General features: G+C 34.5%; 1 protein-coding gene across 4 annotated transcripts in view; it reads right to left on the reverse strand.

The window, feature by feature from the left end:
- The window catches only part of LOC111518250 (juvenile hormone esterase), a 160,807-nt gene that overhangs the window by 55,463 nt on the left and 80,157 nt on the right, over positions 1 to 25,187 (reverse strand). The window contains exons 1-2 of one of the 4 annotated variants that reach the window (XM_074175310.1): positions 18,900 to 19,046; positions 2,105 to 2,162 (exon numbers count right to left, since the gene is read on the reverse strand). In XM_074175310.1, the coding sequence (XP_074031411.1) occupies positions 2,105 to 2,161 (57 nt within the window). In that variant the 5' untranslated portion in view covers position 2,162; positions 18,900 to 19,046. Of the gene's footprint in view, positions 1 to 2,104; positions 2,163 to 2,215; positions 2,301 to 2,921; positions 3,026 to 18,899; positions 19,047 to 25,187 lie in introns of those variants that run through there. The other 3 variants (XM_074175309.1, XM_074175312.1, XM_074175311.1) reach the window with 3 other exon arrangements.

A 25,187-nucleotide genomic window follows, 5' to 3' on the forward strand; every position in this document is an offset into this window, starting at 1 on the left:
AGATACATTAATTTAACAAAAGTCTACGAGCACTTGGGACCATCTTTGTGTAGAAGTTTGCAAGGATTTCATGCATTGACTGGATGTGACTTTAATTACACCTTTTTAAAGAAAGGTAAACAAAGACAATTTAATATGTCAATGAAGAAACATGAATACCAGTGAGCTTTTATGCAATTTAGACATCCAGAGTCGTTTACCGATGAGCATAGACAGAAAGATTATTTTAATGAAATATAAAAATTTTTCTGTTTCTGGCATACTCGACGTTGATGCTACCCGGCTTCAGCTGTTTTTAAATAATTACAGAGTATCTAATATTAACAAAGAATTCAATCCGAGACATTTAAAAAAATTCGATGTTAGAGTTTACCACCATGCAAGTCTGATTATTTCAACAATTCTTCCGAGCTAATTACATTCCTAGCATATGGAACAATGCAAATCAAAAGCAACCTACCATTTTAACTTCTGGAAACAATGGGTGGACTTTAGAAGAAAACCAGTATCATTTTCATGTCTTTGATGGTGACTACTTACCAGAAAACATTGGTGAATCTCTTCAAGATACAGGTACCTTTAGGTTAGGTTAGGTCCAAACTGAGTGGTCTGTTCGACCGTCGACCTCAACCCGCAAGGTTTTATTGTGGCTGACACCTATTCACACTCGACTAAATAAACCCAGCTTCTTAACGAAGTTTGTATGGTGAGGGGTCTTTCAGGGCAGATAGTAAGAGTATGGCTCTGTCGAACTCTAAAAACCTGATACGGCCCCCAGCGGGGCAGGCACAAAGTATGTGCTCTGCTGTTCCATCATTTTCCAAACAGAGGCGACAGGTCCAGTCTCTGCATATGATGATTCAAATGACAGTGACCTGTAGGAAGGCCTGTTAGATATCGTAGTTCATTCTCACAGTAGTCCAACAAATGTTTGGTATCAAGCTTCGAAGAGTGAATAAATGCCTTGGAGTGAGCCAATCCTGGAAGATTCTGCCAGAAGTCCATACATATTCTTGCCATACAGGTGTTCAATCTTTGTTTGACATATGACATATGACAGGTTCATATCCGATGAACCACCCTCCTTCGCAAAGGAGTCTGCAGCCTCATTGCCTTTCAGGATAGTATGGCCAGGAATCTAGACCAGAGACAATCTTTTAAGTCTCCCGGAGGTTTCAGTCCTCTCTGCTCGGGAACAGTACTTTATAAGGCAGTTCATAGTTGACAGTTGGAGACATAAAGTCAGAGGTCATTTCCAGAATGCTGTGATTTCCAGTGTCAACCAACAGTCAGTTACACTTTGGATTAAATTGATTTGTACAATTGCCAATGTGCACAAGTCTATATGCACCTAGCCTCTCTCTACTGCCATCTACTGATGGCACTAGTGATGGCCAGACAAGCCTGTCTCTGTAAGCCAGCGAGCTTTGCCTGGGCCATTTTTTGTAAAGCCTTCGGCCACTAGGCAATTGCACCATAAGTGATCATTGGTCTGATAATCATCACATACATCCAATGGATGTATTGTTTATTTCTCACAGGTTAGAGTAACTACATAATAGAGGTAATTATTTCGAAGACGATGAAAATAAAAATTAAAATAACTCCTGAAAAATTATTTTTCTCTTTTTCCTCAGTGTATTGGTTTCCATAACTCAGGATGCGTTAAAAATGTCGAAGCAATATTTTGTTTTCTATAAGGGAAGCTGAAAATCATGCGAACGACGTACAGTTATTATTTTAAATTTGTTTGAGTTAACTGAAAATTGTCGAAAAGTTTGTGTGAGCTCTAAGGCACTTATGATACACTGTTTGGAACTTTTGGTGTACTGGAGTTTTTATCCCAACACCAAACCGTTATTTTTAACACCTTGACACGTGTTTCGATCATCAAGTGATCATATTCAAGGCGAAGATGTTCACTTGATGATCGAACCACGTGTCGAGGTGTTAAACACCAGTAATATATAAGCTCTGATGAACAGTAGAATACGTTTTTAGTCTACTGAAATAATGATTTAACCGTAGTACTTGCAATGCTCCAACCGCACAAAAAACTACTGATTGAAGTATATAATATACAGTACTAACCTAAAAAACTTACATGTTCCAGTGAAACAGCAGCATAAATGCATGACAGGAAAATTAACCACAGGTTCATTCTGTAAAAAGCATTCGAATTAGAATGCACAAACAACTGGATGTACTATTATACTTTGTCAATTGATTGAGATGATAATCCCTTCAAATAAATCAAATCTGCCTAAAAACCAATGCACTCGAAATATAAGATTTGCATTCAAATGTTGAAAGTAATTTGCACTCAAGATAGCGAGTAACCTACAAACCGCGAAATAAAAAACTGACATGCGTTTTTCTCTGGTCTCAAGTTTTATTACATTTTTTCCATCTTCATCTTCAAGAATTCCCCTACTATTCAGATTGTAGATAACGAGATTCGCTAGGCATGAATTTATATGAACTGCGCGGATATAGGAAGGGATTCTTGACGATGGAGCAATGAGTAGATAGGCCCCTAGATTCGAGTATTGGAGAACCATTAAAACATATTCATAATTCGATGAGTGCATCTAATTTTGTGAAAAAGACGGATATAATTATTATTGAAAGGGCAGATACAAATATTAGTCTATTGAAAAATTACATTTAGGGTTGCGTTTTTCAGAGGACGCAATTTCATTTTTTTGGTGTGTAGAGGGGGGGTTCAGTATAAGATTAAATTGAAGTTTGTGGCGTGGTAACCCTTGTCCCCCGGCGTCCTCTGGAAAACGCATGATAACGCCTAAAAAATGTAACATTTTAATGGATTATATTTCACAATTTTCCTGAACAATATAACATTTCGAATTGAAAGTATAGATATTCATGAAAAAAGATTACAAAAAATGATTTATGCTTACTCAAAATTATAAACGCTCTGCAAACTTATAGTAAAATGAATATTAAACAACAAGACATGTGAAACAAATGGAGGAAACGATTTTTTCATCAATTACTATTTACGTGGAAATAATTACAAACTCGTTTCACTTGCAATTCACTTAATTGTAGGAATACTTGATAACTGTCTGCAGTATAAGTAGAAAAGAGGAACGGTCGTCAAATAAACAAACGTGTGTTATTGGATAAGTGTAGCTTTTTGTTATTTATAGCTACAGCTACGCTGGAATTGCAAAGGCTGCTTCTCAAAAGCTTGGAACACTGTTCTGAATCAGAAAACAGTACACATCTCAGCAACTTTTGATGCTTATAAAGCTCAGATCAGATCTCCTTTAGAGTATTGTTCTCATGTATGGAGCTCCGTCCCTAAGCATATCCTGAATTTGCTGGATTCCATCCAGAAAAGAGTCATTCCCCTGATTGGAGACGGGAACATCACTTGCAACCTTGATAGTTTGGAACATCGAAGAAAGGTTGGAGATTTGCCTCTCTTCTATAAATACTTTTACGGGAAGTGTTCAAGTGACTTGGCACATTTGATTCCTCCAAGAGCGGTACATATCGGAAATACGCGACGAACTATGGCTGCTCAGCGTTTTGAGGTTCAACTTAGTAACCTTGAACATCACTGTTTAAAAACTGTTTCATTTCGAGAACCGCGTTTATGTACAATTAGCTTCCTGGGAACGTTTCTCCAGATGGATTTAATTTTCAGCTATTCAAATCCAATGTGCACAGGCAGCGCTCTTAAAGCGATTCGAGGATTTTTCTGTAGTGCTTGTGTTTTGTTCCAAAAAAAAATTTCTATAAAAAAATATTTCAAAATATCCAAACATATCATCATATTCTAAATGTATCATTTTTCACAGCTTTTATTGTTTTTTTCAGTTTTCTCTCCAGATTGAATGATGCTGTCATCTCCATATATTTTTTCTTCCCATTCCGACCTTTACTATCTTCCAACTGAATTTTGAGCAGAAATCTTGAGCAATATCTTAGCAGTAATCTTAAAACCGAATGATTCTGGGCTGCTGTGAAGTCGTTATGAAATTATTCTTCAGTTATTGACTGCTGATATACGAGATTTCCATGTTTTCTGCATCCAGGCCCAATTGTAATGACAAGGTATCTCTGCTTGCTTTGATTTGAAGGACCAATGAGTTTTAGTATTTGTAAAATAATATTACCTAGCATGCTACCGGATTGCTGTTGGAGCTTTTGATATCTCAAAAAAACTTGAGTGCTAATGTGAATATATGAATATAATTTTTCGATTATATCTATTTTAAAAAATCTGTTTTTTCGTTAATCAGTTGTCGCCCCCTACGAACGACAACTCTCAGAAGTTGAGAAACTTGTGCGAGCCAAGGACTAACGAGGTCTTACTTTTTAACGTGTGATTCCTAACACGGTTGCAGAATCATCCCCGCTTATACTGATTTATAATTTTTTTCTCTTGCCAAGATGGCATCTAAACTGATCTTGCACTTTGATTTATTTCTGACCAGGACCCTCATCAATCTTCTTTCAGTTTTCTGTTTCAGTAATGGTTCTAGTCCCAAAGCAGTTCAGTCTTGTGGGTGAGTACTTTATATTTCGATATTAAGTGACAAAAAAAATGCAGGAGTGTTGAATGGAGTTTTATTATTCCCAAAAAAGATTATATAGTGGCACCAAAATATTTGATTTGCATTATTATCCAAAACAAGCACTTTTTACAATCACCTGAACTGCAATACTCGTCTCGATGTTTCATCAACTGAGTTGGCGTGTTCAGGAAAAAAAAACAGTTTTTCCCTGATGGGGTAAATAGTTTTTTCATTGTTTGTTTGAAAGTGGTTGGCAATGTTTCATGGTGAATTTGATTAGTTTGGACTTTCATTGTCTAACATGATATAAAATGATTTGAAATACCTGAAAATTGAAAATCAAAATGAATAGCTGAAAATAACAATTATATTAAGCGAAAAAAACAAGCAAAAAATTGAAAATTGGTTAATTGAAACAAATAAAAATTGAAAGATTTTAAGCTGAGTTACTTCACGACGTTTCGATTGTTAGTATCTACAATAGTCTTCGGGTGATGACTGGACTATTCTTCCAAGAGATGACTGTTTATAGATCATTTAATTGCTTTCATCTATCCCCTATTTCTTCTCTCCGCTTCACCGGTTTGGTGGAAGATGACCGTTAGGCTGGTGTTGACCGTTTTCCGCTTGATTACGGGTCTCCATATGTTGATTATCTCTACGCTAGCTTGGATGAATGTGTTGTTGGACAACATATATGCGGCTTCTTTGAATTTTCTTCTGAACCAGTGTTTCTCTCTCTGGATGATCTCAGCTTGGGACCACTTAATTTAGATTTAGATTCCTTGTTTCTTCTTGCTGTGTGTGTTTCTTGTGCTTGGCAATGCGGAGTTTCAGTGGTCTCTAAGTTTCACCGACATAGGATTTGCCGGGGGATACCCTGTGAGTGCGGCACTCACAGGGGAGGCTGCTACGAATTGTGTTTCCAGATCTGGATCAGGTTCAGATGTTGCGAACTGTCTTTCAGCTGAAGTATGTTCTGTTTCATTAACACTTTAGAGTAACTATTCCGTTGAATGGTTCCTTTTCGAGACCTTCCTTCGTATTACAAAGCCCGAAAGCATGGTCTACTAGAGTTTTGAGTATTCCTCTTTTAGTCGATTGATGGAAGTAGGATCCGTGTTTCAAATACTTTACCGAGTGAGTGGATTTCCGATGTACGGTATACTCACACGGGACAGTATCTGTACCACGAATCCAACCATCATCATTCGACTAAAAGAGGAATCAAGACTCTAGTAGACCGTGCTCTGTAATACGAAGGAAGGTCCACATAATAGTGTTGAAAGAGACTTTGGCCAAAAGACAGCAAAGAAAAGAAGTCATCACAACCAGTGCTTCCACTTCCCTACATCAGAGGATTGTCGGAAACGATAAGAAGAATTGGGTCGAAGTACAACATAAGAACCTGCTTCAGATCCGGAAATATTATCCGTAGGCCTCCAAACGCGGACTGCGATTTCAAGAATTGCATTCACCGGATATCCTTTGAATGCGACAAATCCTATATTGGTGAAACTGAGAGGCCAGTGGAAGTCCGCATTGCCGAGCATAAGAGACACGCAGCGAGAAAAAACCAGCAAATCGACCATAGCAGAGCATGTTTTGACTCATCAACATAACATCAAGTGGTCCCAAGCTGAGATCATCCACAGAGAGAAACACTGGTTCACGAAGAAATTCAAAGAAGCCACATATATGTTGTCCAACAACGGATTCAGCGAAGCTAGCGTAGATATACGCAACATATGGAAACCCATAATCAAGCGGAAAACGACAAACTCCCGCCGAACGGACATCTCCCGCTAAACCGGTAAAGCGGAGAGGGAAGGAATAATAGGTGTAAGCACTGGAATGACCTATAAATAGTCATCTTAGGGAGGAATAGTCCAGTCATCACCCGAAGACGATTGTTGGATACTAACAATAGAAATGTCGTTTTTAATTGTTCAATTTTCAATTCATTGCTTGAATTTCATTTTATTGTAATTACATATCAGTTTTTTTTGCTTGATAAAATTGTTGTTTCCAGCTATAAACTTCAATTTTCAATTTTATTGGTTCTTTCAGGGATTTCAAATAATTTTATATCATATCAGACAATACAAGTTCGAACTGATGAAATTTAGCTCTTTTCATCTTCTGAAGAGGCCAACTTGGTTGGTGAAATGCGCGTCGAGAAGAGTATTACAGTTCTGGTGATTGGTAAAATTTCCTGTTTTGCATTTATTCTACGCCAGAGGTTCCAACTAACTCAATTTAGGGGATATGATTGCATAATTAGTTGGATATATAATTGGTTATGAATTTGGGTAATCCTAAAAGCATTGAGATGATGCCTTGAATCTTAAGAAGTGAAAATGAAATCTACTTTTGGCTAAATTCTCCAATGTGTATTACTGATTTTTAGGAAATATTTCAAAATTATATAGGTGGCATATCCCAAAGATTTTGTAGGTGAAATGATTCAAAATAATGGAAAAAAAACGTAACAACAACAGCCATACTTATTACCAAAACGTCAACAATAACCACAACTTCCTACAACTTTTGTGAATTAACTACTTACTTTTCTAGTCACTCAGTAAGAGTGAAACAAATGATTTTCAAATTCAATGTTCGAACCGTTTTCTGAATCGTCTGGCATGTAGTAAGACAATACCGGTGAACTAAAAAAAAAGTGTTTACAGTGTTTCGTATATATGATGAATTTTCAATGTCAGTATCGAATGGAACGGATATATGTGTTGCCTACGTAAATCAATTATAAATAATTATACTCGTATGGACTCTTACCTTATCAATACATAGAATAGGGAATATAATTGTTGAATTCTTACAACTATACATTAGTTAGAATACGAAATGTAGAGTAATATTCGTAATCGTACTTTATTTAACAGAGTGAAATCACCTGGAAATGGTTGAAAAAGTACTGATTTTAATAATTTCCAGATATTCTAGTTTCATAGGGTCAACTTAATGGTGTTGAATAACTGTTGCGAACTATTGCTATTACCATTGTTACAACTATGCTTGTGTTCTTGATAATAAGTGAGTAGTGCACATTTTTCAATTGAATAACTCATTTATCCACATAAATTTTAATCGAATACTGTACTCTGTACTTTGTAGTTATTGCACTTATTTTACAATTTCACTGTCACTTTCCTACCTTTTGAACTATTCCAAGAATCAAATCAAATTTATAGAAGCTATCTTTTGAAAATAACTATAATTATGCAGGAATTTAAAAAAATAACGATTCATCAAAGTTTTGTTTTTTGAAACGAAACATACTGTATATTTTCACCCGATTGATTTCGTTCAAAAGAGTTAATCTCAAGAGTATGAGGTTGTTTGGATTCATATCAGATGGTTCGAAATTTAAGCTGAGATTTATGCCAGAAAATTGGTACATTCAGAACACAATATTTCTCACCCAATCATATATCCTTGAGACTTGTGAATTTTCATTTTCTATTCATAAATTTACCGAGTTGCGCTATTCTCCTAGATGAGTAGTCAGAACTTAGTATACATTTTTTCTCGGTCATATCATATTAGATCACACTATATGAACTTTCCACCAAAAATGTATCTAATTCTTGGAGAAAGTATAGAAAAGTCGTTAAATCAAAGCATACTAGTGTCAAATCGATTTTCAGGAACCAGTTTTATTTCATTGGTGGTTGGCGTACCTTCGTTCCTACTGCTTATGAATAAATGACCTGATACAAGAATTATTAACATTCACTCGATGATGTTAATTCCCATCTTCTGCCTGAGTGAAATTATTTCCGTGTTTCTGAATATCAATCGCCTCCCTAATTTCTCTGAGTTCTATTGAGCACTTGGGGCTCTTCAAATGTGATAATGTGTATATCTTTAAGAGCATACCCCGCTACTACTAATTCGTCGGTATACTCAGGCGATAATTTATCTTGTGTTGAGAGAGCCTGGTACTTATACTTCTCTTCGTGGTGCCAAAGTAGATCCATCCATATCTGGGGACTGGTAGACCCCTTGGCATTTTCTTTCTTGTTTCGTATTGCCCTTTCGATATCGGCTTGACTGCTCAAGGATATTCTTAAGTTCGCAGATGCGTCAGGTCCTCTCAACTAAAGTTATAATTACCCTCTCTTTTGTTGTGGCGTTGGTTTCTTCTAAGCTCTATGAATCAATGTCCCATCTTCACGTCTGTTTACTAGAATATCCAAGAAAGCAATTGTTCTCATTTCCATTCTGAATGGGCGGCTATGAAACAATATTGTTGAGTGCGTTACGTTGATAATGCGTTCGTGATGTGGCAGAGGTGAAGAGCAACCAAACGAATTTCTTTCGCCTCTGAAATGTCTGAACCCAAAAATTCAATTCCCATTGGTATGTTCTAGATATTCAAAACACGCTTCAACCGAATAGAACTTTTTTTAGATAACTTTCTGACAAGAGTACTTGGATACGTTGCACACAAATATGATGCTGGACATATTGTGCTATAGACTTCGCCACAACAGAATTTTAAAATAATGAATTAGGAAATATAAAATCGGTCGAACACAAGCTACATAATATTACAGATATGCAGCTCAGTAATTCGACATTCAAAAGGAATATTTTGCAGAAAAATTGATTTGAACAAATTAACGCATTTCTTATCACATGAGCGGTATAAAACAAAGTAATCAACATTATACCAAAACGTAATACAATTTTGAACTCCTTTGTTATGGAAGAAGTTAGTGAGAAAGAAATAATAGATATTGTAATGTCTTTGAAACCAAAAAAACCCTGATGTTGACTCAATTACAGCTGAAACTCTCCAAAACATTGTCACAGAGATATCAAAGCCAGTGGTATATTTAATAAATAGCATATATCGGAAAGGTGAACTCTCACAGCATTTGAACTGGCAGTTTTTAAAATAGGAGACAAGACAAAAATGGTGATACAGACCTATATCATTGATGAATGATCTTAGTAAAATTGTGGAAAAAAGTCCAAAGTAACGGCTAACAAAATATTTTGATAAATATTAACGTCGAACCGCTCGATCGGTAGCCGGGCGGTTCGACGTGGGTGCTTTGTTCACTCAGTCAATCGGCCGATGTGTGAGTCGATGGTTGAAGCTCCAGGCTGAACGCTCGATTTTCACATGCTATCGCCCAACCCGTGTTAGGAATCACACGTTAAAAGGTAAGACCTCATTAGTCCTTAGCTCGCATAAGTTTCGACTTCTGAGGGTTATCGTTCATAGGGGTGCTATAGCTGGTTAACGGAAAAAACATATTTTAAACATATTTTTTTTAAACAATTTGGTTTTAGACATAATAAAAGATCTACATGCTATAGAGCAGCTCACAGTAAATCTTTACAAAGCAGTAGATGAAGGAAAATCAGTGCATCCAACACTTTTTGGATGCACTGCAAGTTTTGGGAATACGTGTCAAGACCTTAATTCTATTTCGAAGTATATAAATGACATACTGAACATTCAAACTGAAGGCAAACTTTTCAGTTACGCTGATGATAATTTTATACTGTATATCACGCATAACTGGATTGACCTCAAAAGTAGAACCGAAACCGAACTTAGGAAGTTATTCAATCTATTGTGCCACAAACTGCTTACTATTAATTTCCATAAAACTGTCTTCATACCCTCTTGCTGCTATAAAAATAAACGAAGTTCGAATAAACGAAAGTGAATTGAAAGTAATAAAGAAAAGTGATCATATCAAATTTTGGTGTCATCATAGATTCACACTAAAAATGGGATTACCATGCCAATGCCCTAACAAACGTACTCAGAACACAATTTTATAATTTCAAATACTAGAAAACTACTCTAAGCATATCCCAGGTGAAAATAATTTATTACGCTCTGGTACAATCGCGCCTACAATATACAATTCTAGGATGGGATGGTATTGCTTCTTGTCGTTTAAACAAAGTTGAAGTAGAAATTGAATTTTTTATGGTAAAACAAGCATTCACCCATCTAATGATCTCTTTGAAGAATCATAATTTTTGATGTAAGACAATTGTATGTATACAGTTCACTTCAATATTTATATAGAATCAGAAGTGAGCTGTAACCTATCACAAACCCATATAGCTCAAGAAGTATCCAACACACAAAAATTGGAATAACCTTTTGCTCCAGATCTCTTGGTCAGAAAAGTCAAATTCATTTGAGTGCAAAATTATTTAAATATCTTCTTGATAATTATAAGAATCTTTAACTCTGAACAACTAGAATATAATTTTACTCTAACTATCATTAGTTGATTTTTAATAGTAACCTACTTCAATGATTATAATTTTGTTGTAAGACTTCAATTTATTACCAAGTGTCTTAAATAACAGAAATCAAATGCTCAAAGTATAACTAAAATATTTCTTACCGGTGCGCAACTGTATGAATTTTTATGGGTTTCGAATATTATTTATTGGTTTAACAACTTATACTAGTATTTATATTTTTTATGTTTTAGTGTATAATTTGATCAGCCAAATTTTCAAATACGTATCAAAAATATATTCACATTTGCTGTGTATTTTTTTAACCATGAAATAAACCAACTCGGTTAACGAATATAACAAATCCCTCACCCATGTAGAAGGTTCTTTCTTCAATGGAATTCCTCTGTTTATTTGCAAATTAAATTTTTATGTTATTATTCATTTCATTGTGAATTTTGTATATTGAGCAAATAAAGTTATTTTATTATTATTATTTCTTAGAATATTATCACTTCAAGGCATTACAAGTTGAGAGATCAGAAACTGATCACCTTCAGGAGCCTTGTTGATCTTTGTTATTTGAGGATTGAGTTTTCAGTCGATCCCACAGATGGCGTCATCATGAGGGGAGAAGTCATCGCCCTCACATTTGTCTACATACACACTGCATTTGTGGTTCAGACTAGCATCACTTATGAGACATTCGGTCGAAAGTACACTGTCTGGTTTTTGATGATGAATGCGTTGTGCTTGGGTTCTAGTTTTCTATAAAAAAATCTAGTTTTAGAATCAATTATTTTGAAATTATGTGAAATATGAGGACCCATTTATGTTCATTTCGATCGGTTAAACATATCAAGTGCATTCAGTTGCTACAAAACTCTTGTAAACAGTGCCTAGCTTTCGACTCTCTTATCGTTTTTATGTATTGAGAAAATAATATCTGTAATAGTTTTTGATTTCTTTGCAAATCTCATCGACATTGTCCCAGAGACCTCTCGTGCTGTTTTTCTTGTCAACAATGATTGTATAATGGCATACTCTAATTTAGTTGTAATCACCGATTGATTAGGACTATTTTTAAATTGTTTGTATTCTTTTCAGAGTATCATGTTATAAGTTATTTCTTACTTTTCATATACTTATCATCTTTCAAATTATATTTTTCAGTTACAGATTTATTGTAGATATATGGAGAGTTGACAACGAGAATAACAAATAATGAGGTATATATATATATATATATATATATATATATATATATATATATATATATATACCGGGTGTCCCACATTTTATGTGACAGGCAATATCTGGTTTGTTGAAGGAGATACACAAAAATGTTTCATACAAAAGTTTTAGGAGTTCATGAGAGCTATATTTTGAAATGATTTTTAAATATACAAGGTGTTTGGTGTAGGTGCTACAGACCAAAATTCTATTTTTTAAAATAGAACGCCCTGTATATCATTACATATTCAGATGCTACGTTAAATTCTGATATCATTTCATGTTTGGTTTTTGAAGTTCAGTTACGGGGTTGGTTATTGCACTTTTCCTTAAATATAAAGTTTCAAAAATACTTATTTACTCGTACACGAATCCAGTCTATATCTTTTATTAAAGTGAACTAGACTACTACTGAATACAAACCATTATTCTCACCTCTACGATACGATATCGATATCAGTTGAATATAATATTGAAATTCTTGAGAATGTGACTCACTTGAGGGTGAACTGCTTTATATTGCACAATTTCATCAAGTAGCTTATGCTTGTTGATGCCATAGTAACAAATGTTGTTGAATTGTATCTACTTGTCAATTCGATTCAGTGATTCTTTGCAAAACAGTAACTGTGTTCTTTGTGCGAAAACTCCAGTATGTCTTGCGCGTTTAGTCCAAGTGATTGCATTGATATGTTATTAATTTTTGGGGAATGTCAGAAAAACTGCCGTCAAGCACAACGTCTATACCAAGAACGTTTTCCAGACAGACCCATTCCGTCACGAATGACTTTTTCGAGAGTTGTAGAAAAATTGCGAACTGGGTCATTTCCTTCTACTATAAAGCATCGTCATCATACGAGATCTGTTAGAACTGAAGATTTAGAGATCAATGTGTTGGCTTATATTATTATTCATCCACATGTTTCTATCCGTACTCTTGCAGAAGAAGTCGGTGTGAGTAAATCTAATGTACAGAGAATTCTGAAAGAAAATAAATACCACCCATTCAAAATTCAGTTGGTACAAGGTTTGAAACCCACGGACTTTGAACGAATTCATTGCTTGTATTCAGGTAATATTACATGAAAGTCCTAACATATTCAGTCAAATTTTGTGGAGCGATGAATCGCGATTCCACAATAATGGAGTTGTGAATCGACATAACAGTCACTATTGGTCTCAAGAAAATCCCCACTGGATCCGCGAAAGTAATTTTCAAACTACTTGGGGTATTAATGTATGGTGTGGATTGTTCAATGGCCGCATCATAGGACCTTACTTTTTCAATGAAAATCTCAATGGATTGCGATATTTACATTTTCTAGAAAATGATTTGATCCAGTTGATGGAAGATATTCCCATAGCAGAACGACAAGGAATTTGGTGGCAATAAGATGGTGCTCCTCCTCACAATTCACAGGTTGTTACTGAATATCTGGATAGAACGTACCCAAATAGATGGATTGGTAATAAGGGTCCAATTCGGTGGCCGGCTCGTTCCCCAGATTTATCACCGCTTGATTTTTTCCTATGGGGTTATTTAAAAGATATTATTTTCACTACTCCCCCTTTGAATGTGGATGATCTGAAAATGAAAATTCGACTAGCGTGCAGTGATATTACGCCTGATATTATAAGAGCGACTTGTACGAGAGAAGTAATTCGACGTTTCGAAGCCTGTATAATATCTAATGGGCATTAGATGACTTATTTCTAGGTACCTACCATTATTATGAAATGATTTCGCAATTGTTTCATATTCAAAATGATTCCTGACTGAATTCCACAACTCAAAATTGAAACCATTACTTCGAACACCCAGAATTTTGACTAATTTTGATGTGATCTGATGCAGAGAGAATAATTGTATGAGATATTTAAAAAAATAATAGTCGTTCTCAAGACTTTACATGTTAAGCAATAACTCAACAACGCCGTAACCGAATTTCAAAAACCAAACATGAAATGATATCAGAATTCAACGTAGCATCTGAATATGTAATGATATACAGGGCGTTCTATTTTAAAAAATGGAATTTTGGTCTGTAGCACCTACACCAAACACCCTGTATATTTAAAAATTGTATCAAAATATAGCTCTCATGAACTCCTAAAACTTTTGTATGAAACATTTTTGTGTATCTCCTTCAACAAACCAGATATTGCGTGGGACACCCGGTATATATATATATATATTTATATATATATATATATATATATATATATATATATATATATATATATATATATATATATATATATATATATATATATATATATATATAAAAAACAAACATAACTTATATATATATATATATATATATATATATATATATATATATATATATATATATATATATATATATATATATATATCAACCAAATTTTGGTAATTGACTAAACAAATGAATTCCGTCGATGAGCTTCCATGCAGGAGTCAGTTGTTTTGCTACAAAGTCAGGAACGGACTACCCCCGATGGTCCATACCCCAAAACTTTGAAATGACAGATATTTCTCAATATTTTTCAACAAAATAAGGTCACTTGGACAATTTTATGAATAAAAGTACTCGTGTGGAAAGTCGATCGGAGCAACGAGTCTTGATAAAAATGTAGTTCTACTCGACGACATCAAACCCGCTCGTCCACCATTATTTGAAATGAATAATTATCAAAGCAGAAATAATAATGATAACGTTAATTCAACAACATTTATAACAGGAATAATACAAAGTATGCTAAAATGAAGTCGTAAACAAAAAGTACAGGACATATATGGAAGTGTAAGTCACAATTGTGATAGCAGATATTTTTTCAAAAGAAATGTCAAGTTCTGTAGATTCGTGGTGTTTTTAAACTAACAAGCTTCTCTACTATGAAATATCGAATTCATTCCATATTTTGTATGTACATAATACGTATGGAATAATCACGTTTCGTGTTGATCAGTTATCTGAATCTCATGAAACTCAACATTCGAATGTTTCAAATTCTTCTTCACAGCTAAACTGTTGAGGAGTTTCACTGATAATTATACTTTTATGGGAGAAATTCTTTAACACGAATCTAAATTTAGCTGAAAAAACGCACATCGGAAAAAATATTTACTATACTAATAAAAAGCAAACGAATGAACTACAAAAACGGCTGCACATGATCAGGTGAAAAATATCCAGGGAATAATTATGTTCCATTTCTTTCACAGATGTTGACAAAAAACCTTTTAGAAAGTTTTGATAAAAAATGAGAAACTGGAATGCGATTTTGTTTTGTTGAGTGGTGCGTTGACTATCATTGTATTGTCAATATTCTATAGGATATTTTGAATTTTTTTGATATGGCTGAACAGTTTACATTCAATGAATATGCAGATATGCATGTATTTTATGGACGAGCATTTTGTAATGCTGCAGAAGCTCGTCGTCTGTATTCCGAGCATTTTCCCAATCGAACGGTACCGTCAAGAGAAACATTCGAGCGTGTCGATCGCAGCTTGAGGGAGACAGGTATGTAATAATTGATAATTAATTTGAGCACGTTGTTTAATTTCGATATTATTGTAAGTACAGTTTTGCCAAAACGAGGTGGTGAGGGCGCTCCTAGGACTGTACGTACCGTTGTATTGGAGGAAAATATTTTGGAAGCCGTCGCTGATGATCCTTCAATGAGCATCAGAAATCTATCAGAACAGTTCCATACATCCAAGTCCACTATTCATAGAATAATTAGGGAACAACTGCTCCACCCATTTCACATCCAGAAGGTACATGCTATGACACCTCAAGATTTTCCAGCACGACTGGAATATGCTAATTGGTTCATGGATAGGCAAAGGGAGGATATGACTTTTTTTAATCGAGTTTTATTCACTGATGAAGCAGGTTTCAGTAGAGATGGAGTTATCAACTCTCATAATCTCCATATATGGGCCGAAGAAAATCCCCATGGGACATTGCAAACCAAACACCAACGGAAATTCAACGTGAATGTTTGGGCTGGTATCATAGGAAACCATCTTATAGGACCATTCGTTCTACAGGACCGATTGAATGGAGAACGTTATTTGGAGTTCATTCAGAACGATTTGAATGGACTTTTGGAACATGCTCCATTGCAAACCCGAAGAGATATGTGGTTTATGCATGATGGCGCTCCTCCTCATTTTAGTTTGATTGTGCGTGACCATCTGAACCATATTTTCCAAAATAGATGGATTGGTAGAGGTGGGCCATATTCATGGCCATCGCGGTCTCCGGATTTAAATCCATTGGATTTCTTTCTGTGGGGGCATCTAAAAAGCCTTGTTTACGCTACACCTATTCACACAAGAGATGCATTGTTGAATAGAATAACATTACATTGTGAAGCCATACGAAACGACCCTGGAATGCTATTTCAAGTACAGAGAGGGTGTCTTCGCAGACTAAGAAAATGTATAGAGAGAGAAGGTGGTCATATCGAGCAGTTTCTGTTCTGTTGAGTTACTGCTTCGTAACTCGTCTTGATAATGCCATCTGAGATGATGGCGAAACGTCGACTATCGAATAGTACCCAACGGATGAACACCCGGAAGAACAACACATCATATTCTACCATCCGTGAAAACCTACATTGTAATATATATATATATATATATATATATATATATATATATATATATATATATATATATATATATATATATATATATATTGGTCTTACAGGATCTTCCTTTCAACCTCGTTTTTATAAAAAAAATATGTCGATGATATTATTATCTTCCTTCCCCAAGACGGAATATCTGAAATTGTGGACATCTTCAATAGTTATGACTCTTACATACAGTTCACCATCGAAACTGAGAACAACGAGCAATGAGTTTCGTTCCTGAATACTAAGGTAATCAGAGCACCCGATAATATCCTGCTCATAGATTGGTATCGTAAGCCTATCAGTTATGGTAGGTTCTTGAATTACTGGTCATACCACAAGCAATCAACGAAAATGTACTTGGTCAAACAAATGAAAAACCGCATTTCATTCAAAAAATTTAAAGATACTTTTCCAATTATTTTACTAATAACTCTTACCAAGATCCTCTACTTTAAAAGATCTTATGTAGTACGTCATCCATTGACGTTCAAGTTTATAATAACAACCAGTTGGAAAGAAATCCGTTAGAATCAAATAATGTTACAATTGGGACTAATCCACCTCCAATTCTAATAGTTTCCACCTCTCTACTATACATCAGTGATATGATACCAAAGTTATGCAGAACCTTCAAAAATTTAAATGTCAAAATACATTCCAGAACCATTCTAATCATAAATTAATTATTTTTATAACTTAAGGATTAAACTCCTACAAATTTTCAATCTCATTTACTCTACTCCATACCATGTTTGAATTGTAGCAATGAATATATTGGTCAAACGTCAAGACTAGGTACTTAAAGATAGAATCACTCCACACAAAAGTGATAGTAGATTACATTCTGAGAGATGTGCTCTAAGCAATCACGTTTTTATAGAAGGTCATATCATGGACTATAATGCAACCAAAATCTTAGCAATTGCAAGAAATACTTCTAAAAGGTTGTTTTTGGAAATATTATGTATATTACAATCAAATAATTGCCTCAACAAAAGATCAGACATTGATCACCTCAGCGACATTTATGCCTTTCTACTTGATATTGATGAAAATTTACATGACTTTCAAATCAGCAATAATGCGGAATTCTCATTAACTTAACTCATAACAAATTTAAAAAAATGTATCAAATCTCCAACCTCCCTAAGGCAGGGCTTTACTTCATTTCAATAACATTTTTCATGTATTTGACATTGGATTTTCTCATTGATAATCTCACAAAACACCAGATGACTCTAATCACACTTGCACCATAATTGTTCTCTTTTGTTCCATAGTTTCACATAGACATACCTACAAACAAACGATTTTTCAAACTGAATCACATGATAGCTGTCAGTGTCAACTGTTTTATCATCTCTCTCTGTAGTCTACAGCCACATGGCTTTCACCAGTATTTTATAATTTCAAACCATATAACGATTTTACTATGTAAATTTAAATAATCTTCCTTATATCAGTGAGGAGTCAAACCTTTTTTAATTTGGTGACTTGTTTTATTTTATTGACATGTTTCAACTGTTAAATGTAATATTTTTTCGACACGGCCATCCTCACTAACAGTAAGTTATGATAATGATAATAAACTTTATCGAAATATTGGAATAGTTTGTGTTATAAGAGTTACACTTCCGTTCTGCTGATCACCCAAAGATAGTTCCTAAGTTTCGTTTCCAACTAGTCAGCAAAGACTGTCCTTCAACTAAATCACCTTAATATATATATATATATATATATATATATATATATATATATATATATATATATATATATATATATATATATATATATATAAAGATAAATACATAAGTACTATTCTGATCATTCTCACATTGATTTTAACTTAAGAGCCACTGGTAGACAGCTGTTTCGGCCTATTGGGCATCGTCAGTACCGGGCAGGCGGTCCTCGATTGAAGACAAAAAATGTTCATAACCAAGAAAAGTACTTAATGAAAATAACTGCGTAAACGCAAGCGAGACGTAAGTGAAACCACCTTGTCTTCAAGGCCAGAAACTGAACCCTGCTATTCGAATATTAGCTTAGTATCCTACTTTGTACTGAGATTCTCTCAAAGTATTTATAACTATTAGTATCATCATTATCATCATCATTAGTTATTGAATATCAAGGTGAACAAATTACTCTTGAATTATACTAGACCATATCTTTCTACTCTGAAAAAAATAATGAAAGATCGGAATACTTTCTGGTGTATTAAAAAAATCAGACACATACCCGCAAGGTGAATTGATGAAACTGCCAATAACTGATTTGCATCAAGAACTCTTGAATCACCACACCATAACCAACAAGAAATCTGAATCAACTGAGAAATGAAGTTACCTAATTTATATAAACATGTTATGCTAATTATATTCGCATGTGTAGTTTATATTTAACTCTATATTTAGAGGTAAAGAGGTTATCAGATAAGGATTCATTAATTCGTGTGAATATCAAAACAAAAACTTCTAATTGAAATTATATAAAAATTGAAGAGCTAATTAAAGAGAGGGATTACCAAGAACCAAGTCCCGATAGGCACGGCAAATGTTATCAGAATATTTTCAAGGTTACTCGAGAACAATCATATCGTTTCGTGATTCTTTTGTTTTCAGCGACACAACTACAAGTTCTTTCGTGATTTCCGCAATGAAGGGTGCCAATGACGCTAATTGATATACGGATACGTATTTGTCTTGGCACAACCACATCACTGAAACAGGGAAAACAGTTTCTCAGAAACTTGGAAAACAATTTCAAACTAAAAAATTGCACATTTTCAGCATCTTTTAATGCTTCATAAAACTTAAATCAGACATTCTTTGGAATATCACTCAGATATATGGAGCCTTGCCCTTAATCATACTCTGAGACTGCTCGACTTTATTGAGACCGACTGAAGACCCAAACAAAACAAGCTATCCTGATAGTATGCTGCTTGATTCCATCTGAAGCGGTGCATGCCCATCGCTTCGAAGTGTAATTTAAGACACCTCGGATTGCACATTTCAAGAACTCTCTCATTTGGAGAAAGGCATCCATGCGGGATATACTTTCTGATGCGGCATTTCTTAATGAATATGAATTACAGCGATTCAAATCCAACGTGAATCTTTATTTTTGCACTGGTATGTTCCAAAAGTACTTCAAGGCTTTTTCTGCAGTGCTTGTGATGTGAATCATCAACGTAATAAACACAATTTACTCTGAAGTTTAAAAATATAATGAATTTATTTTGGATTCTCTCAAGTCTAACTTTTTAGAGGTTGTAACCAGTACTCTAGATGACGCTGACAAAACTCAGTCTACTATATACATAAGCAAAATATAATGATTCGATAGCTTCTTGCTTGTTGAAAGTTTTGCAAATCCTACTAATGAATCCTGTTACATTTGTTTATGGTATATTCGCAATGGAAATTGGAGTTTTATCTATTGTCGAAGATGACTCCTATATCCTTGATATAGTTGACCTTGTCCAGATTTTTTCTAAGAAAATGGTACTCAAATTCAATCAAATACTGATTTTTTGTAAATGAGATAGTCGAGAATTTATTCAAGTTAAGGAACAATCTGTTATACTTGCAATATTGAGCGAACCGATAAAGGTCAGATTGGATGTTTAAGCAATCTGCCTTTGACTTTATTCTTGAAAATATCTTCAAGTCGTCAGCGTACAGCACTATTTTGAAAAATTTGGAGCATTTTTCTACGTCATTTATAAAGATTAAAAATAATAAAGGACCCAGGTGGGAGCCTTGCGGTACCCCCGACGTTACAGCAATAAGTGTTGATTTGAAACCATTTATTGTCACAATCTGCGATCTATTGAAGACAAGACGAGAACCACCACCGTGGATCACAATTTACACCGATCTCAGCAAGTCTGGAGATGAGAATTATGATATATTTTATCGAATGCCTTGCTGAAATTTGTGAAAACGGAGTCTACTTGAGTTCGCCCATCCATTGAATCAGCAATGTACTGACAATATATCATTATTTCGATTGATCTTTTGGCAAATAACCTATGCTGCTCCTCAATAATCAGTCCATTTATGCGATGGAACAACTGATCATAGATCAGACTTCCTAGAAGTTTGCTGAATATTCCTACATAGTTTACTATTGCCCATGTAATTGCTTACTGAGTTTTTCGTTTCTGAGTTTTTATATACAGGGACCAGATACGTGGTATTCCACATTATAAGAAACTCACCCTCAGATAAAGATTGTTTAAATAATTAAGTGAGAGGGATGTACAAGCTATTTGAACATTTTTGTACAGAGTAAGCCGGAATGTTATCGAAACCACTTTCTCTTCTTGCTCAGAACTAGTTGCTCATCGATGTAAAATTTATTCATCAGTATATTGTTTGAATTCGGCGACAACTTGGTTGATATCTGTTCATAAGGCTCATGAACGCTATGAAAATACTTCGCGAACATATTGCAAATATTGTCGCCTTTTGATGCCTGCTCAACATTACGAGTTACTAGTGATGGGATTCCTGTACTATGTTTTGAGTTAGAAGCGAACAGCCTAAATTTTCTCACATCCAGTTGTATATCATTTTCTACATTTTTAATATATGTTTCATAATCGGGTTTTATCATTACTACGACGTCTCAAAAAAGTAAAATCATTCTAATAAGTCAAGTCATGATAGAGTTTCCGTTTTTTGTAAGCTTTGGTTTTTTGTTTTATGCAATCTTTTGTGGTTGTGGTGAAGTACAAGGGATGTCTCTTATTCATCACTGATATTTTAGGTACAAAGAAATGTATAGCTATCTTCTATTTCTCATTAAAACACTATGATGTGTAATGACTCGTAATCTCGTTTAAATATGTATTGACTTCTATGTAACTGGCTCTTTTAAAGTTATAACATTCACTATTATTTCTGTTCATACATAGAATTCGATTGCTAGATGGTGACTATTTATTGGCACTAGTAATGAATCACTCTAATACAAATTATGGATTGAATTATCGATATTACAAAACACTAGGTCTAAAGTTCTGTTGTTGTGATTTTTTACAAAATTATATTGCACAAACTCTCCGGAGGATAGCAAGTCAATTAAATTGGATAATAGTTGGTGCGGTTATATTGGGACATCCATTTAATGATTGGCATATTGAAATCCCCACAAATTATAATTAGGTCATTTGATAAATTATGCAAAACTGATTGAAGTTCACTGATGAATCGCAGCCTGGCAATATCATCGTTGAATGACAAGTAAACGCAGCATATGTGGTCGGAGTATAAGGTGACCCAGGCATCTTTGGCATCGCTATGCCACTTAGTTTGTTACAGCATTAATTTGCTTCATACTGCAATCATTACGCCATCCATCCTTTTTAGAGCTAATAGTTGACTCTCTATCACGCCGAAAAACGATGCATTGTGTGAGACCAACGAGTTCATTATTGAACACAATATCATTAATATTCGTTTCCATTAATGAAAATACAGTCAGAATGTCAGTTCCAGAGGAATTAATTTCACACTTGTGAGTTTTTGTTCTGAGTCCGCTTATGTTTTTGGTAGTATAACGACAGTTCCATGTATGATTAAGTTTATTATTATATATGTTAAGAATACACAGCAAAGATAAAATGTTTTGCGACTCTCGGACAACAATTACACGAGATCTTTCATCATTCCGCATGAAGATTGTCCCATTTTTTTATCCAATCAAATCTGTAATTTTTGGCTTTTGCTGCATCGCGTGCTTCTTTGACGAGTAGCTTGTTCTGCGTTGTGAGGTGTTCATTTAAATATAATTTTGTCAGATCTTCATCAATTCTGACGTCGTTTTTTGCATTGGTACTTTTTCGACGATATTGCTTTGCTAAAGCTACAATTTCATCCCTTTTTCTTCTGGAGTTGAAACCTGCTATTATATTTTTGGGTATGTTTGTTTCCCCGGTGAGCAAAACCTATTCTGCCTCTTACATCTACACCCAAAAGGTTTGATATTTTTTTAACAACAAATATCAAGTTTTTATTTTTCTTTTCAGTTACCCCCTGAATCACCACATTATTCATTCTTGAATGTTGTTCAAGCATGTTCATTCTTGACTTCAAGCTGATAACCTGCTGCTTCAAAACTTCGTTTTCTTTTTTCATTACTTCAAAACTCTTCATTCAACCTTTAACAATTTCAGTGATTTTTCGAAGTCAGTAATTTTATTAGAACCAAATGAGACCGAATCAACGAGTTGATCCTGCTTCAATTGGAATGCTCTCAATTCGTTACGAATTTATATGATAATATTTGCGACACTCGCCCTTACCTCCTGAATCGTGTTCGTTATCATCGAAAACGTCCACGGCAGAAGAGACAGTTGGTGTATGGAAGTACTACTGGCTTGTTTCTGTAGCCGCTGAGCAGGTAGGAAGATAATTCCAATTCGAGCCTGGGATGGCCTTCAATAGTTTAAGCTGATCGGCAGTTAAACCGATACTTTTTTTTATAAGAATACTTGCAAAAACCCGAACACTGAATGCCGCGTGCCCTTTTTGTTATAGTTTGTACATACGTTCCACATTTGGACTGCATAATTATGTATTGATTATTGATCAGTAAATTTTATCACTCACTATCAGATTTAGTTTTTGACACTGATTCTGTCGATACTAGTCTTGAAACAGAAATTTCAATTTGAACCACTTTATTAGGAGATAAACACGGAGATAAAATAATGCGACTGAACTCGAATGACACATACACTTCATCTGTTTCGACTCAAAGGTGAAATTAATCCTAAATTCGTATTTAATGAGCTCAAAATGTATAATGTATGGTCCAGTTCCATGATTACAATACGTTTTTGATGTTCTGTAGTAGACCACATTTTCAATTGCCACACTTGTGTTAATTTAGTTTTGACAACGGAAAAGGGAATTAGTTCATGAAACTTCGACCATTCTCTTTCAAAACAAATTTTAGTAGAACGATTTTCAAGGTAGACACAATACTCAGTCTGTTTTTCTTTTCCTGATGCATTTGAATATTGAAACACAAAGAGTATATTTCAATGCATATATTCAAGTTTGGTTTCGAGGGAAAAAAACTATTACAAGCAACATCAGATTTGACCGAAATTCTTTTCTGAACTGTACGTAAAATAGTCAAAAATAAACGTAATGAACGCAAGACGCGATTTGATGTGGGATTACCAAAACCTTTAGATGTTCATCTAATGAAATCATTAAAAAAAAACAATATACGACTGTTGAGATGAGATTCCTACAATTGAAATCATAAGGATGAAATTAAATACTTCCGGCCTTAACGTGAGCTGCTGTGACAAAACTCTTCAGAATTGGATAAAGAAACTAGGATTGAGATTTAAAATAATGAACAAACGCCAAGCAGTTATGGAAAGCAGAAGAATAGTGGAATTGCGTAACAAATACTTAGAAAAAATAACTAAATATAGACAAGAACAACGGTAAATTTTCTATTTGGACGAAACTTGGTATGACACTCACGACAAAGTTACGAAATGGTGGACTGATGGTTCGAGAATGTGTACGCCTAACATGCTTGCAAACAAAGGATCGCGACTAATCATTGTGCATTGCGGAGGAAGTTAAGGATGGGTTCCGAATTCTTTGAAATTATGTGGAAAAAAACTTGAGGACTGCAATGTTGACTATCATTAGAACATGGAAGCTAATATTTTTGAGGAATGGTTTGAAAACACATTGGTCCCAAATTTGGATGCGAACAGTGTAATTATTCTTGACAACGATTCCTATCATTCGCGACAGCTCATCAAAGTACCGAATAAAAATTCGAGGAATGATGAAATACAAAGTTTTTTAATGGATAACAATTTGTATTTTGAAGATAACTATACCAAAAACCAACTACTTGAAGTTTTACAGACAAAAACATTCGAAAAAGTGTATGCCCTTGAGAGTATTGCTGAAAAGTATGGACACATCATATTGAGACTTCCCCCTATTTTTGTGTTTTCAATCCCATCGAGTTATTGAAACAAAGCATCAGGCGTAAAAATAATTTTCCAAAATTTGATAAGAAGGTGATAGAGCTAGTTAAAGAAGAAGTATCTATTATTACCGAAGAAGACTGGCAGAAAAATATTAAAAAATTAATTTTAGTTGAAAGAGACTATGGAGACTATGGACTATGGAGATTGGACACTTCCATATCAATGATGTTAATAAATTCATTATTGATTTAAATGACGACAGTGATAGTGAAACGAAGAATATGGAAGAGGAATTATCACAATCTTTCACATATATATATATATATATATATATATATATATATATATATATATATATATATATATATATATAGACAAAGAAGATTTTATCGAGTGTGTATGATATACAAATCAAAAAATAAACAATTAATGGACATAACACTCCAAAAAAGGGGGGGCAAACCGCGGACACGTGTTTCTGGCTATTGGCCTCATCAGCGCGGTGCAGCCAAGTGTAAAGATGATATATATATATATATATATAT

Source organism: Leptinotarsa decemlineata, unplaced genomic scaffold, assembly GCF_025532065.1.
Source record: "Leptinotarsa decemlineata unplaced genomic scaffold, Ldec_3_MD MMD2_tig00001019_RagTag_RagTag, whole genome shotgun sequence".
Taxonomy (NCBI): Eukaryota; Metazoa; Arthropoda; class Insecta; order Coleoptera; family Chrysomelidae; genus Leptinotarsa; species Leptinotarsa decemlineata.